General features: G+C 41.4%; 1 protein-coding gene across 1 annotated transcript in view; it reads right to left on the minus strand.

Annotated features, from left to right (window-relative positions):
* Window positions 1-15,002, minus strand: part of pdzrn3b (PDZ domain containing RING finger 3b) — a 147,656-nt gene that overhangs the window by 117,192 nt on the left and 15,462 nt on the right. Inside the window, exon 3 of the mRNA XM_072684913.1 lies at window positions 13,788-13,895. Coding sequence (XP_072541014.1) covers window positions 13,788-13,895 — 108 coding nt within the window. The remainder of the gene's footprint in view (window positions 1-13,787; window positions 13,896-15,002) is intronic.

The following is a 15,002-nucleotide window of genomic DNA, read 5'->3' on the forward strand; positions in this document are numbered from 1 at the left end:
CTGCTGGAGTGCTTAAACACCTCATCCAGAAATATCCAGCCAGCAATGTCCTGTGGGCACTAATGAAGGACTAGAGGATGGCCAACACACACTGTGCAGCAGCAGATCTTAGAGCTCCTGTCTCTGACTTTACCTCCATCTACAAGGTGGAGCAGCTAGGTAGGAGGAGTGTCTAATAGAGAGTGGACAGTGAGTGAACAGACAGACACAGTGTTTAAGCACACCAGCAGCACTGCTGCATCTGATCCACTCGTACCACCAGCAGCCCGACACACACTACTAACACACACACTCACACTCGCCACCACCACCTTCATGTCAGTCAGAGTCACTGCAGTGCTGAGAATGCTGACCCACCACCCCAAAAATACTACAGTCTGCCCTGTGGTGGTCAGTCCTGTGGGGTCCTGAGCACTGAAGAACAAACAGGGTAAAAGGAGGAGGCTGATAACAGAGTCTGTAGAGAAACAGATGGTGACCCACAGTCTGGAATTATTGAAGTACACAGAGCTCCTATAGGAAAAGTTTGTTCAGATGTCGTGAGGTCAGTTGACCCTGTAAATATGACCCTGGACTCATATTAGATGTCCTACTGAACTGCTACTGTGCTTATTTGATTGGTTGGTATGCCTTCCTGTTGAGTTTAAAAGACTATGCATTAGTGGACGGATGTGGATCCACCATTTCTGGTGGGTCCACATCCAAATTAGCTCTTTTGAATCATGGCCTAAAAATGCCCAAAGATGTATTTGGTAGGGCAGAGCGATATGATCTCAAATCAGTATCACTATTAATGAAACATTTTACCTCGATTATGATTAATGAGCGATTCTATAAGCTGCTTGAGTGGCTCTGTTGGTTCGGTGTTAGAGTTCTCCATGTTGATGATGCGGTTGTATGTTTTTTAAAGGGACAGTATGTGAACTCATAGAAATTTAAAAAATCGGAAAAACTGACATGGGCACAATTACATTGTTTATTCATTTTCAATAAACTGCCCCGTCCTCTTCTTTGGTACATTTTTTTTATTGTTTTATTCTTTGAAATGGCTATAACACAACGCAAGGCCTCTCCTGACACCAACAACATATCCAAACCTGACTCTTCTCTTGTAAGGTCAGCCAACATGACATGGCCATTTAAAGCCCCCTTCCAAATCTGCTATTGTTCACCCTAAACTTTATTTTGCACATTGCATTTAAATAAAATAATCCCCAGCCATGCAACAGGCATGCTCCTTTCCTAACATCCATCATGCATATAGGAGTTGGACCATGACAGTCTAAACTCCGCCAGCTCTGGACCCTTAAAGCACGGCGCCTGATGAAAAAGACCTGGAGGCCTGGCCTGAGTTACTGAGGGAAACCAGAAGGAAGCAAAGAGCTATTACAGTCCGACCAAGGGCCTGTTAATCAGCCTATTAGTATTTAATTAAGGGGTTGTTAATTAGGGAGATGGTAGGGTGGGGAGGAGTAGGGTGGGCAGCCATCACAGAAGGTGGTGTGGTGGGGGGGGGTTAAGAGCGTCTGACTGAGAGAGCAGCTGGCCAGGCAATCTGAGACTATTGTTGCTGTTATTTTTACGCAAGCCTGGTTGATTGATTGACAAGACAATTAGCTTTGATTACACATGCCAATTCTGGGTCCCTTAGACCTTTTACAGCCCATAAATTAGCATGGTGATGGCCATTAATAAGGAAAGGCTAATGGTGTATTTTCTTAAACACTAGTCCCAGCGTTTTAGATGAGACTTGATCACAAGGCTCTGTTCTGGGCTGGATTCTAAATGTTATACCCTCAAAAAGTATGGTTCTATATAGCACCAAAAAAGGTTCCAAGGCTTGTAATAATGTCAGAACCCCTTCAGATAGTACACAGATCAATTTTTAAGAGGTTTCTTAAATACAGTGAGTCTCAAATGGGTCCTAAATGGTTCCACAGGGTTGTTTTTTAGAGGACCAGTGCCTTAAGGAGCCATACCAAACCCTCGAGAGCCACAGCCGTCACCAGAATACATAAACCCTATGAGGTCAAACCTACCTAAGGATGATGTGATGGTGGTCTACTGGACACCACTAACATGATTTACATGTAAGAACCCTGGATAAGCGCTAAACAGAAATGCTGTAAAAGTAAATGGACATTCGTGTCACTTTAGGCAAGATTTAACTGCTGTCAAGTCCCAGCAACACAAGAATCCTCAGGCATTTTTACATGGATATCTTTGCATATCTAAGCATCTCAAACTCAAGCTATCGACCAATGTAGACGTACTACCATCAACCATTTACTACCAAGGCTGAGGTTGGCTGGAAACTGGAGAAGCTGGAGACATTGCAGGAGCCGGTAAAAATACTACATCACGATATTTAAAGACTTTATTCACGATACCCGATATTTATGACAATACATATAATTACAGACTAAAAACATCACTACTATTCAGATCCTCTCCTGGACTGAATACAGTGATTTATACTTTATAACATCTGCTGCTCTTCATCTAATTAACCCAGTCTAATGACACTGTTAGTAATGTTAGAAATCTGCAGCTGATCAGTAGATGTTTATTAAGCACTAACAGTCTCCTCCATATGATTAGAGAAGCTTACGTCTGTCACCATAACTAAATTTATCACGATACACTAAAATATCGTCATATTGCCCAGCTCTACCAAGAAGTAACCCTAGTTTACACATGTGAAGCTTAATTCGGGTGAAATTTCAACAAAGTACAAATCGAAACAAATGTGTGATTAATTGTGATTAATTGCACAGTCATGCAACTAATCAGAATTCATTGACAAAACCCACTAAATTAAGTTCATACACCAATCAGAAACCAATCATGAAGCCTCACAGGGTGGGATACTAACTAGTTAATGACCTTGTTCTACTATTTATTTATTACTTTTAGAAAACAATAACATAACAACCCTCATTTGTTCTGGATTTGGAACTGATTCATTCAGCTCATCTTATGAAATTTAATAAGATACCACTCTCTCTGCCATTTAAAAATGATCTAAATGCAATGAAGGTGTTGAGAAACTGAGCCGAGGTCAGTCGGCTGCTCTGTATCCGATCACCCTTACTGTCAGCAATGACCACTCACCGCAGACAAAGGGAATCATTTCGGACCCAGTCTAGCGGGGGCTAGCAGGGGTCCGGATCACGATGGTTAGGTATGAAAACATGTACCGTTCATACACCCTTCATGCATTTGTTTGCGGAATTCGACCTATTTTTAAGAATCTACGGTGTCTTACAGACCACGCAACACCGAAAACGAAAGCCAGTGTACATTTGTGTGACCACGACGTCCATACACATCGCAAATCGCAAAGCCCAACTCATTCCAGCCACAGCTACTCTCACTCCCTCACCCCCTAAACAAAACAAAGCTGCCCAACTCTTTCCCAGCAGGCACGGCTTCAACAGCAGCCAGCACCAGAAGCTGATTATGGCTCCTTTAAGACCTCCACTGGATTTAATGTTCAGTTAGCTGAGCCAGGCAGGACTGTAGCGAGTGGCTGGAGTCTCATCTGGGACTCACAGACCCCTATAAAGCACTCTCACAGACGTGCTAGCTCCAGCTCCATCGGACCGCCCGCCCGCTCTCCTTGTCTGGGCAGGACACACACACACACACACACAAACACACACACCGGCAGTGCAGGAGCCCAAATCCAATAAAGTCCTTCACAAAGGGCTGCTTCTTGCCATCAGATACCAAACAACATGTGATCCCTCCCTCCGTGAAATAGCTGTCGTCTCTGGTCAGAAATAAACTCAGAGGGACCTTGTGACACATGCCAAGCTAAAGATGCCATGTGCTCTGACATCTTAGTAGTAGCCTAGAAAAAAAGACAAGGGAGGTGAGGGGTTTCAACCCCATGCTGAGTCTCTGTCCCCGGAGAAGCTAAGATTGGAGCCTGTGATCCAAAAATGGCCAAGCTGGTACTGAGTTGTGTTTGCTATTGAAGTAGTGCAGCTAGATGAAGGCATCAAGCATCCAGCTGAACTCTGAATAACTGACGGCCTGGACCGTTACACCAGATACATTGCACATCCTAGGCTGGGAAGACTGCTAACTTGCTAACTGACTGAAATACTTTACAAATAGTATCCACAGCTCCAGATCTTATATTTCAAATGATATAGATAACACATGTATGCAACATAAGAGGAGTTTAATAAAAAATAAAATAAAAATACAGGAATTAATTAATCAATTAATTAATTGGAGTATGAAACATCTTTACAAAATAGAAATGCTGAATATCTACACATTAACTTATACCATACATATACAAACTCTCTATTTACAGTATTACACTGGTTTAAGCAGGTAAATGTACAGGTTTGATGGAATCTGAATGTTTACATTATTTACAGATGGGTGTGAGTTCAGGTGTAGTGTGGGTGGGTGGGGGAAAGTCTTTGTGGGTGCAGTGTGTGACTGAGCATAGGGTTGGGGAGGAGGTGTGATGGCACAGAAAAGGTCCACAGTCCACAAGCTATTGTTCATTCAGCAGTCGAACTGCTTGAGGATGGAAGCTGTCTCTGAACCGGCTGGTTCTGGTCTTCAAGCTTCTGTACCTCCTGCCGCTGGGCAGCTGTGAAAACAGGCAGTGGCTTGGCTGGGTGGAGTCCTTAGTAATCCTCCTTGACTTCCTCAGACAGAAGCTGGTGTATAAAGGCTGGTGTATATAGCAGTAGCATGAAAAAGAGGACAAGGGAGGTGAGGGGTTTCAAACCCATGTAGTGTAGTATAATAAAAAATTAATGGATGGTTTTGAAGAGAGACATTCGTATCAAAAAATTAAGGGGAAGGGGGGAGAGATGCCTGGGTTGGTCTGCAAGGGCAAATTAAATCTAAAAATAATTCATTAGTTTATTAGTATGTTTTTTTCCCCCAGGGGGTCGCAAGTTCGGATCCCAAGTCAGGCCGCTTTGCCATCAGCGACCGGAGTCTGAGAGAGCACAATTGGCCGTGCTCTCTCCGGGTGGGTAGATGGTGCTCTTTCCCCTCGTCACTCTTAAGCGATATTGGTCGGCACTGGCGTCAGCAAGCTCTGTTCTGACTGACTACCCTGGATCCTACCTCACAGCAGTCAAGTGGGCAGGGCTAAACTCTTCCAGACTGAAAAGGTGGCTATATGTAAATGTGTAGGTTATGTGACATCGCAGGCACAACAATTGAAGCTACAATGGCGCTTAGTTTTCCATATATGGACCATATGAACTGGACATAAGGCTGAGCGATAGGGTTAAAATACTATATCACGATATTTAAAGACTTTCTTTCACGATACACAATGTTTATCATCATAAAATATCGTCATATCGCCCAGCTCTAACTGGACATTCCCATTTTCACAGCTTTTACATACTACATCAAACTCTTCTATTAAATGAAAAGATAGGAAAATTGGGTTTTCCAGGATATGAGCCCTTAAACACGCTTCATTGTAAAAACCTGACAATACTCAACTCTTCAACTATAAATAACTACATTTCAAGCTCTTCCGCCTCCTCTCTCTTTCATTACAGCTGTTCAAACTACCAGCTCCCGTTTAACCAAGAGAAGAAAGGAATGCTAACACCCTCACTTCAAAACCGAAGAAGCTAAAAGCTCATCTGTATGCTACCAATGGGCCCCTTTCCCAACACTGTCTATTCAGTAGTGTCCATTTAGCACCCAGTCCAGCTGAAGGAGGTGTTAAGTGCTACTTTGTGGGTAATCTCACTGTTTGGGCAACTCCATATAGAGAACAGGAACTATCTGGGGTGTAACGATTACCAACAACTCAGAATCTGAATGGTAAGATACAGTAAAAATGCGGGGTAGCTGAAAATGTGCCTGGTAATATGTCATTGTTTTTAATATTACATTTATTACAGCAGGGAATCACAACTTTCTCATCTTCCTCAACTTGTGGCCCTCACAAAGAACCTCCAGTCTCCCCAAAGATCTTCATTAACTGGTAGAGGGAGTGTTTAGTGTGATCTTCACTCGAACCGTTTAAGAATCATCTTTCTGCTAAGCTGCTTTGAGGAAATCCAGCCTAAATTGGTAAAAACATATATCAAAATCAGATATGAGATATATTAAAATAATCAAATATATCAAAATGTAGTCAATCAGATTTGCTTGATGATATAAAGGATGAGTTTCTATTGGACGAACACACACTAAAGATCTAAAGATGAGGTTTTGTTTTCTTATTATTTTTGCAAATAGTATCCAGAGCTCCATGGCTCATAATTAATGTTGTGTTCAGTGAAATGTTAATAGTGCCTCAGCAGAACACTGTATTAAGGTGCCCAACATTATAAAAGTAATATTGGCAATAACAGCTGTGCTTTACAGTGTCCATACTAATATATTACTCCTTATCTAACACAAAAACCAAAACTAATGTACTGGCCACAGATCCACTAGACAATGCAATATGCTGACTTTTTATGTAGTGTTTTATTTAAAAAATAAATTTTTATTCATTGTTTATTAGTCCTTTTTTATTTTTAATTTCTACATTTTATTACTTGTTGATTATAGATTTTAAGATTTTAGTTCCTATTCCATTATTATTGTAATAACATATATTTATTTGTATTACATAGTATTGTATCATTTTCTATTATATAAATTTTGTTATTATTTTACAATCTATGATTTGTCATTTTTTGGAAGTAAAAATTTTGTTAATTTTGCAAGCTATTTTTGTCAATTAAACCTGTTTTGTCAATCACTTGTAAAGCAATATACATTTACATTTGATTTATTAAAACAAAAGTGCTATATAAATAATCCTTGATCAATTTATTGATTAATTGGATGCTACAGTACAAGTATGGGTCTCTTCACTGATTGAATAACAGAAATGTTCAGCAAATAACAGCAAATTATCCAAATGTCTCTACAAACTTTACCACAAACCTCAGATCTGTGTTTCTGCAGGGATAAAGCACAGTCTAACAGGGCGAGCATGAATCCATGAGCCCTTTCCGGGTTTCACCCTCTCAGATAACTGAAAACGGTGTGGTGCCTCAGTGGTGGGGCTTTTAAAGGCTGTTGTTGTTCAACCTCTGACCTGTGGGTGTTTGCAGCCTTTAACAGGGTGACATTTACAATCTCAGCCTATTCCAACATCTCCACTGCACCGCTGCTCAGACAAATCTGATTTTCACTTAACTCTATTAGCACTGATTTCATATAGTAACAGACAGAGGTCCAATTGTGGGAAAGACATTAAGGGATGGATTCAGATGACAGTGCTGGCATTGTAGTGTACTTTGACATTTCTAGGGAAGAAAACACTTTAGGATTAATCAAATTATTTGACTTACAAAACGAAAATAACCTGAAATGAGCTGTATATACAGTTCTGGCACTTAATCACATTATTTAAAATCATGTTTTACTGTAGAAGCTTCAGATCCCATTAGAACAGATGCAGGTAAATATAGTTTTTTAGTAATATATGTAATGTATGTACTAAGTAAATAAACATATTTTCCCTACATAAAATATAATATAGTAATAATATAAAAAATAATGTATGTACTAAGTAAATAAACATATTTTTCCTATATAAAATATAATATAGTAATAACATATATAATATGAAAATATCAGTCTACAGCAAATTCTTCTCAGAATTGTGTCCAAAAGTTAACCTGACAGACAGGAACCGCTGTCGTGTTTCATGGCTTGTAAATGAAAACTGCTTCACTTCCAGTCAAGAACTGCTTCTAGAAGTAAGTGCAGGTCCTTCACCACCAACTTCAATCCGCAGGGAGCTGCATACCATCAAAATATGGAGCAGAGTGGCCCGCAAGAGGCCTTCGCTCACTTCTGGAGAATGAGGAGAATTTCCTGTAGACTGGGATTTCTGCCACTGCTGGTAGACCCGTATGACCGTATGCTTTCTATACACCTGCAGATTCAGCTACTTCCTTAATACTATGGTCTTTGACCATGCCCAGATGCAGTCACTCCTTTTAGCCAATCATTAACTGTATCTGTATTGCGACCCATTTTCCACACATCCAACGAGACCCTCACTGCACTGTACTGCACTATTCTCATAGTCTGAGTCTTGTCACACACTTGCAGGTATTTATAGCCTGATCATCCTCATGCAGCAAGTTTACTTTACACTTTAAACATGCAAGTTGACTCTTTTTTTGTGAAAGGAGTTTATAAGTAAGTTTATTGTGAAGCTAAATGTTGGCAATAAGCAAGAAAAATGAGAACTTGCTACTTTTGTAAAAATAAACCAGATCTCTCATATATGCATTTGAATGAAAATATGATACAAATAAAGTGTGAATAAACTGTGAAACTTTTCAATTTGAAACACCTTTCAAAAATACAGACATACTTGGTTGTCACAAAATGTCAAGATCTGCTACGGCTACACATGAACAAATGAAACCTTGTGCCAGCTCACAGTTTAATGCCAAGATTCTGTAAGTGCAAACCCTTGGGTTCAGTCCAGCAAAGCATATTTATCAAATCTGCAAGCAAACACGACTCCTTCCGAAGTGTGAAGATTTTCAGCTTGTGGAGAGCAAGCGAAGACAAACACAGCAGCCGAGGCTGTTTCTGTTTTACGAGAAAACGTCTGAACCAAACAAGGAGCTATTCATCCAGCGATGCGTTGGAGTCCGCCTCACCGTAGCTGCACGGGGACATCTCCCATTTAAACGCCTCCTGCTTTTTTTTGGACGCTGTGGAGAGATGCTGGCTCTATCTGAACGTGTTACGTACGTACATGTAACCTTCCTGCGGCTAACGCCACCACGGGAGTTTGACTCTGGAGCTTTCGTGGAGATCTCGGTTTCTCACAGATAGATGTTAGCAATTAAGGCCTTTGTTTTTGCTGCTTTGGTTTTTTTGGGCTGGCGTGAGGCACGGCAGCTGCGTTTCATTAGCTGCGAGCTCAGTCACAAAGCTTGGATGGTCCCCGCGGCAAGCTGTTTGGGGATGATGCATGGACGGTGTTTCTCCTGATCTGCTTGTGTTTTTACAAAGCTTCTTTCAGAGGACGGCTGCTGCTGAGAAGAACATGTGCACGAAGCCTGTCTTAAATTATGACAGAACTTCTTCTACGTATTCTGACCAGAAACCCAGATGAAGTCGGCGCTTCTCTGGTCTCTGGTAACTTGTATTGATTACTGAAGGCGATGGAACCGAGATGAACCACGTTCTGAAAGGATGCCCCACAGTCTGAGGCTGTTTATGTGTTACATGGCTGTGGGCAATTATTACTCATTGTGCATGTCCTGGCCGCCTCCCGCAGCTTGTTTTTTTGGAGTCTGTTGCTGTGCTGAAATGTGCTACGCACCTGTTGCGATGCTGTGTCACTGTGTGTGAGGATCATATTCACCACCTGTGGCATTGAGCCAGTTTCAGTAGTGTGAGTGCTATAATTAATGGTTTCAAATCCGGCCAACAAAGAGTGCCAGAACAATGAAGCACCACATAAATTACAGTCTGTTGGTAAAATCCACGGATTACTACATAGTGTTTGAGAAGGTACTACATAAAGCTGCTTATCTGGGCAGTGAACCTTTATTTGTTCAAAAACACTGATATTAGAACAGATAAATAATATAAACATTAGAAATTTCCAGCACCCTTCTGGAGGAAGATTTCCAGTTCCCACTCCAGGCCTTTATCAAAGTAGATCAGGTGATCTGCTGGTGGAACTGATCACATCCATACAGTGGCTGGAGTTCACAGAGAAGATCAGCACCCAAACCTGTGATCTTTACTGACCAACAGCACATTCTGACCCATTGAATTTGTTCATTTGGGGTTATTCTAATGTTATATAGAGTTAATTACAGGTAGACACTCCCACTGACCGCTGACTTTGTTTATTTGGGTTTATTCTAATGTTATATAGAGTTAATTACAGGTAGACATTCTCACTGACCACAGACTTTATGTTTATTTGGGTTTATTCTAAGGTTATATAGAGTTAATTACAGGTAGACACTCTCACTGACCACAGACTTTATGTTTATTTGGGTTTATTCTAATGTTATATAGAGTTTTACAGGTAGACACTCTCACTGACCACTGACTTTATGTTTATTTGGGTTTATTCTAATGTTATATAGAATAAATTACAGGTAGACACTCTTACTGACCACTGACTTCATGTTTATTTAGGTTTATTCTAATGTTATATAGAGTTAATTACAGGTAGACACTCTCACTGATCACTGACTATGTTTATTTGGGTTTATTCTAATGTTATATATAGTTAATTACAGGTAGACACTCTTACTGATCACTGACTTTATGTGTATTTGGGTTTATTCTAATGTTATATAGAGTTAATTACAGGTAGACTCTCACTGACCACTGACTTTATGTTTATTTGGGTTTATTCTAATGTTATATAGAGTTAATTACAGGTAGACTCTCACTGATCACTGACTTTATGTTTATTTGAGTTTATTCTAATGTTATATAGAGTTAATTACAGGTAGGCACATTCACTGATCACTGACTTTTTGTTTATTTGGGTTGGGTTGGGTTGAGTTGTTGACTATGACAATAGGAAACTAATCCATAAACCTACTATAAAAACATACAGAACATCATGCTGCAAACGTTCAACTACATAATGGTTGAGACATTGTAGTGGATAACACCACCACCCTTCATGTGGCAGAGTAGGGCTCAGTCCTGCTACCAATGTGCAACAGTTTTGGGTAAGACACTACATTCTCTTCTACCTCTTCTGCCTCCTACTGCTGCAGGAGAATGAATGAGACGCCTGATCCAGCTGAGCTGAGGAAAGGAGATGCAAGATCCAATGATCCAGCTCCTCGGGTAGGGGGTAGGGGGTATGGGGGGGTAACTGCTGACTGAAGAGGGGAGAGTGGTAAGATTCCAGTGGCACAGATTTTAAAAATGCAAACTCCAGCTGTGCCTCCTGCTCCTCTTGAGTGGGGGAAATCAGGATAGGACCACTGGCTGTTGGTTTAACTACATACAAACCCAGAAAAAAAGGAAAGAACGAAACCGCCGCTAGCCGTTTGGTATTAATTTCCCCTCCCTTGATTAAATTTCCACACAAATTCATTTCTTGAGATGTGGTAATTAGAGATTGTGTATGGTACCACCCAGCGTGCTCAAATGCAGCTAAGATACACATAATTCCCAAACTCAGCACACAGAACAAGCTCAAGGCTAAAACTCTGCTAACAAAGAGCATAATTATGCCTTTTTCAAAAGGCAGAGAGGCCATTACAGAGGTTTAAAAACTGGGGCAATTTTGTGCATTTATAAAGCTCCTAAAGGCACCGAAAGTATGCAAGACTCGTATCGACTTTCTGAACATCACACTTTAAAAAGCCTGTAGTACCTTCACACTGTCTCGGTATGACATTGTGGGCAGGATGTGCTGATTCACTATAGCAGGTCCTTCTTTGAGGACCACTCAATGAACAGCAGACAGACCTCGGGCACTGAGTGTCCTGTTGCTTCCTTTTCTTTCTCCTGATAATCCCAGTGACTAAAGCTTGAATCATTCAAAAGACAAGGACAGAAACAACACACATGTAGGTCTAGCGGCCTCCTGACGGAAGGGATGTTCGGGCATGGGAAGAAAAAATGGCGACTAGAATTATTCGTTACAACATTGTTTACAAAACTACACAATATTTCCAAAAGTTTGTGGACACCTCTTCTAATGAATGCATTGCACCCTTTGCTTACACAGATGTGCGAACGCACACACATACACAGGTTCACATCATGCCTGATTCCAGGCGTGGGCTAGTAGAGGGGTATAAAGCCCACCAGCATTGAGCTGTGGAGCAGTGGAAGAACTGTGCTCTCTGGAATGATGGATGGTGGAGCTCCATCCAGTACTTTTTGGGAGAGTAGGGCTGGTGAATGTAATGGTGAATGGTGTAGTTTAACTAGAGATGTCCTGATCTGATCTAGTGTATCAGGATCAGGGCAGATCCAGGCATATCTTAACGGATCGGGTATTGGCTATTTTAATCCTAATCCAATTTCAGAGCCTTTGTCCTCAAGGACGTAAATAAAGGAGTCGAGGTTCTGCAGTGTGGAGCTAATTTACAGTGGAAAACAGACCATAATATCTGACCCTTTATAAAACTCTCACTGAAACGCTCTGTTTTACCAGCGGGAGAACCGCAGAACCGGCACTCGCCTTTCTCTGTTTATAAACCAGCACTGAAGAACCCATTCAGAACTGAATGGAGGCTAATGCTAATGCTAACACACACATACACACACGCTATAGAAACCCAAATCACACACACAGCACATTCACCCACTATACAACAGCTATTACACACCAGTAGACCAACAACCACAGATATCAGTCCAGAGTGTGTACCACCACTACACACATACATACACATGTGTGTAGTGTGTGATTAGACTGCAGTGTTGTGAAGGAGCTGGGAGCTGATTGGTCAGGGAGGAGATCAGACTGGATTATAAGATATTAAACACTGTAAAAGTCATTTTAAGAAAAGTCTCAAACGACTAAACGACTAAACGACTAAATGAAATAAATCAGTCCAGAAAGTCTGATTATAGAAACTGAGACTGAAAATAAAGGGTTTTACTGATCGGATTAATCAGCAGCTCGTCTGATCTAAACTGTGGAGGTGAATTATTCATCCCAACACAGCTCGGATCGGATCAGGGAGCAGACAAACCTGACTGGGACTTCCCTAAAACAATGTAATAATCATACAGAGAGCTCACTCAGCAAACGAGGCTAATCCAAAGGCCCAAAGTCAGCCATCAGCAATCAGATACCCCAGTAAAGCTACCCTGCATCACGTTGAAAAGACTCCCAAACCTCATCCAGGCGCTCAATCTCCACGTAACCCACTTCAAAACCAGTGGCCTTAAGTCACCAGGCGCCGCCTTGAGCGCTGTCGCTCTTGGTGGCTCAGCCTAGCGTCATGGGGGCTTACGGCATATCAGGAACTAACAGCAGGATTTACCACAGTTTCATGTGGGAGCGCTCACAATTTAGAGGTACTCTCACTTTCTTGTTATTTCTTTCTACCCTTCATACATCACTGAAGCCGACGCAGACAAGAATGACCTACAAGTAACGGCCATAACAAGCCTACTAAATGTAGCAGTGGAACGTACCATCCCTTTGGGACAGTGCTACGACTGCAATATAGTACAAATATTTACATTAACTTAGCTAAACAATTACTGAGCCCCGGGCCACCAACGTACGGCGTAGAATAACACATTTATAAGACAAATTCAATACGTCCATTGTTATACGCCAACATTTCACAGCAGTATAAAAGCAGGCTCTGTAGCCGTGGCTTTCTATACACCCCTAAAAAAAAGTGACCTCCAGATACCACGGGCCTTTCCTAACAGACTAGATTCTGTTCTGAGGTGAGAGAGAGCTTTCTGAGCCACGGGACGGGTTGTCTACCCGGTTACAAGGCACAGCCAAGGTAGGGGGTTGTGTAATATTTACATTTGAGCTCGGTTTAAGCTCAGCGGGTCTGAGTGAAACAGATGCCTGACTGTGTCGTATCAAAGCCATGCTTTAGCATCACTGCTAACCAGTGACAGTGATATACAGCACCTTCTGACCTTCAGATCAGCTGTAATGGTTGAATGACTGCTTTACATTGGTTTAGGGTCACTTTTAGCTTCACTGTGGTCATTTGTGGTCATTTTCGGTCATTTTCACGCGCTGGCAGTTGGGAATAGGTGAATAATACCGCCCCACCTACCTCCATTATCCTGTCGTGAATCTGAAGACCCCCTTCTTTATCCGTCGGCCCGTTCTCTACGATCTTTGATACAAAGATGCCTTCATTCGAGGTCCCATCTTCATTATCCTGACAATCAAACATCAACAAACAAATGAAGAAATAAATAAATATCATTTACGATACACTTAACACTCAAAGTTCAAAAGTTTGCGGACACCCCTTCTAATGAGCACTTTCAGCTATGAATTTGAATTGCTGACACCCGCTGCTTGACACAGATGTGCAAAAAAAAACATGAACACAGCTTATCTAGTATCTGTGGAGAAGTACCTCCAATATTGCACTGGAGGGGTATAAAGCCCCCCAGCATTGAGGAGCTGTGGAGCAGTGGAAGAAGTGTGTCCTCTGGAATGATGGTGGAGCTCCATGTAATACTTTTGGGATGAGCTGGGGAGTTGGGGATTATGAGGTGGGGTGGTGATCATCCAAAGCTCCCAGCAATGCTCCTCCATATGTATGTATGACCTACCAATGAGTTTAGAGCTGGGAGGGTTGAGGAGTGTGTAGGACAAGACTGTGTTGGATTAAGGTGGGTGTTGTCTGACGCTGGTTGATTGCACACTTTGGCGCTTAAACAACTGACCTATTTATTAGAACACAATGCTGATAGTCCACACCCCCATCTTGGCTTTGGGAAATTCTGAAAAACACTGTTCAACCCCATTTTTAAAGTGTGGTTTGTGTGGTGCAACAGATAACACCACTATCTGCTAGTGCGTTGCCACACCATGTGAAAGGCTGGGGTTCAATTCCTGGTCTGGGTGACTGTGCTGTGATTCACCGATAAAAGTCCTTGGACCAGACTCCACATTGGCCCACCTCTGAGTAACCTTGTGGAGTAGCTGTGGATAAGAGCGTCAGCTAAATGACGTTAATGTAAATATAAGGACTGAAAATATAGCAATTTGATTATTTAATACAGGGTCTTGGTGGTAAATTTTATTTAATTATTAAATATAACATAATTATTTCAATATTCAGAATTTGTTACATTGTGTTAGACCCATTTGGCTTAAGGTTAAGTGCAAAATTTTGCTTCTGAGATGATTATATTATTGAGAATTTATTACATTTTTACATTTGTTTAATATTTGTTTGGAAATTATTGCATTGTTGCTGACTCTGGCTGACTCTGTGGTCTGACCAAGGCTTTCTAATCTGGAAAGAAGACTT

Source organism: Salminus brasiliensis, chromosome 7, assembly GCF_030463535.1.
Source record: "Salminus brasiliensis chromosome 7, fSalBra1.hap2, whole genome shotgun sequence".
Taxonomy (NCBI): Eukaryota; Metazoa; Chordata; class Actinopteri; order Characiformes; family Bryconidae; genus Salminus; species Salminus brasiliensis.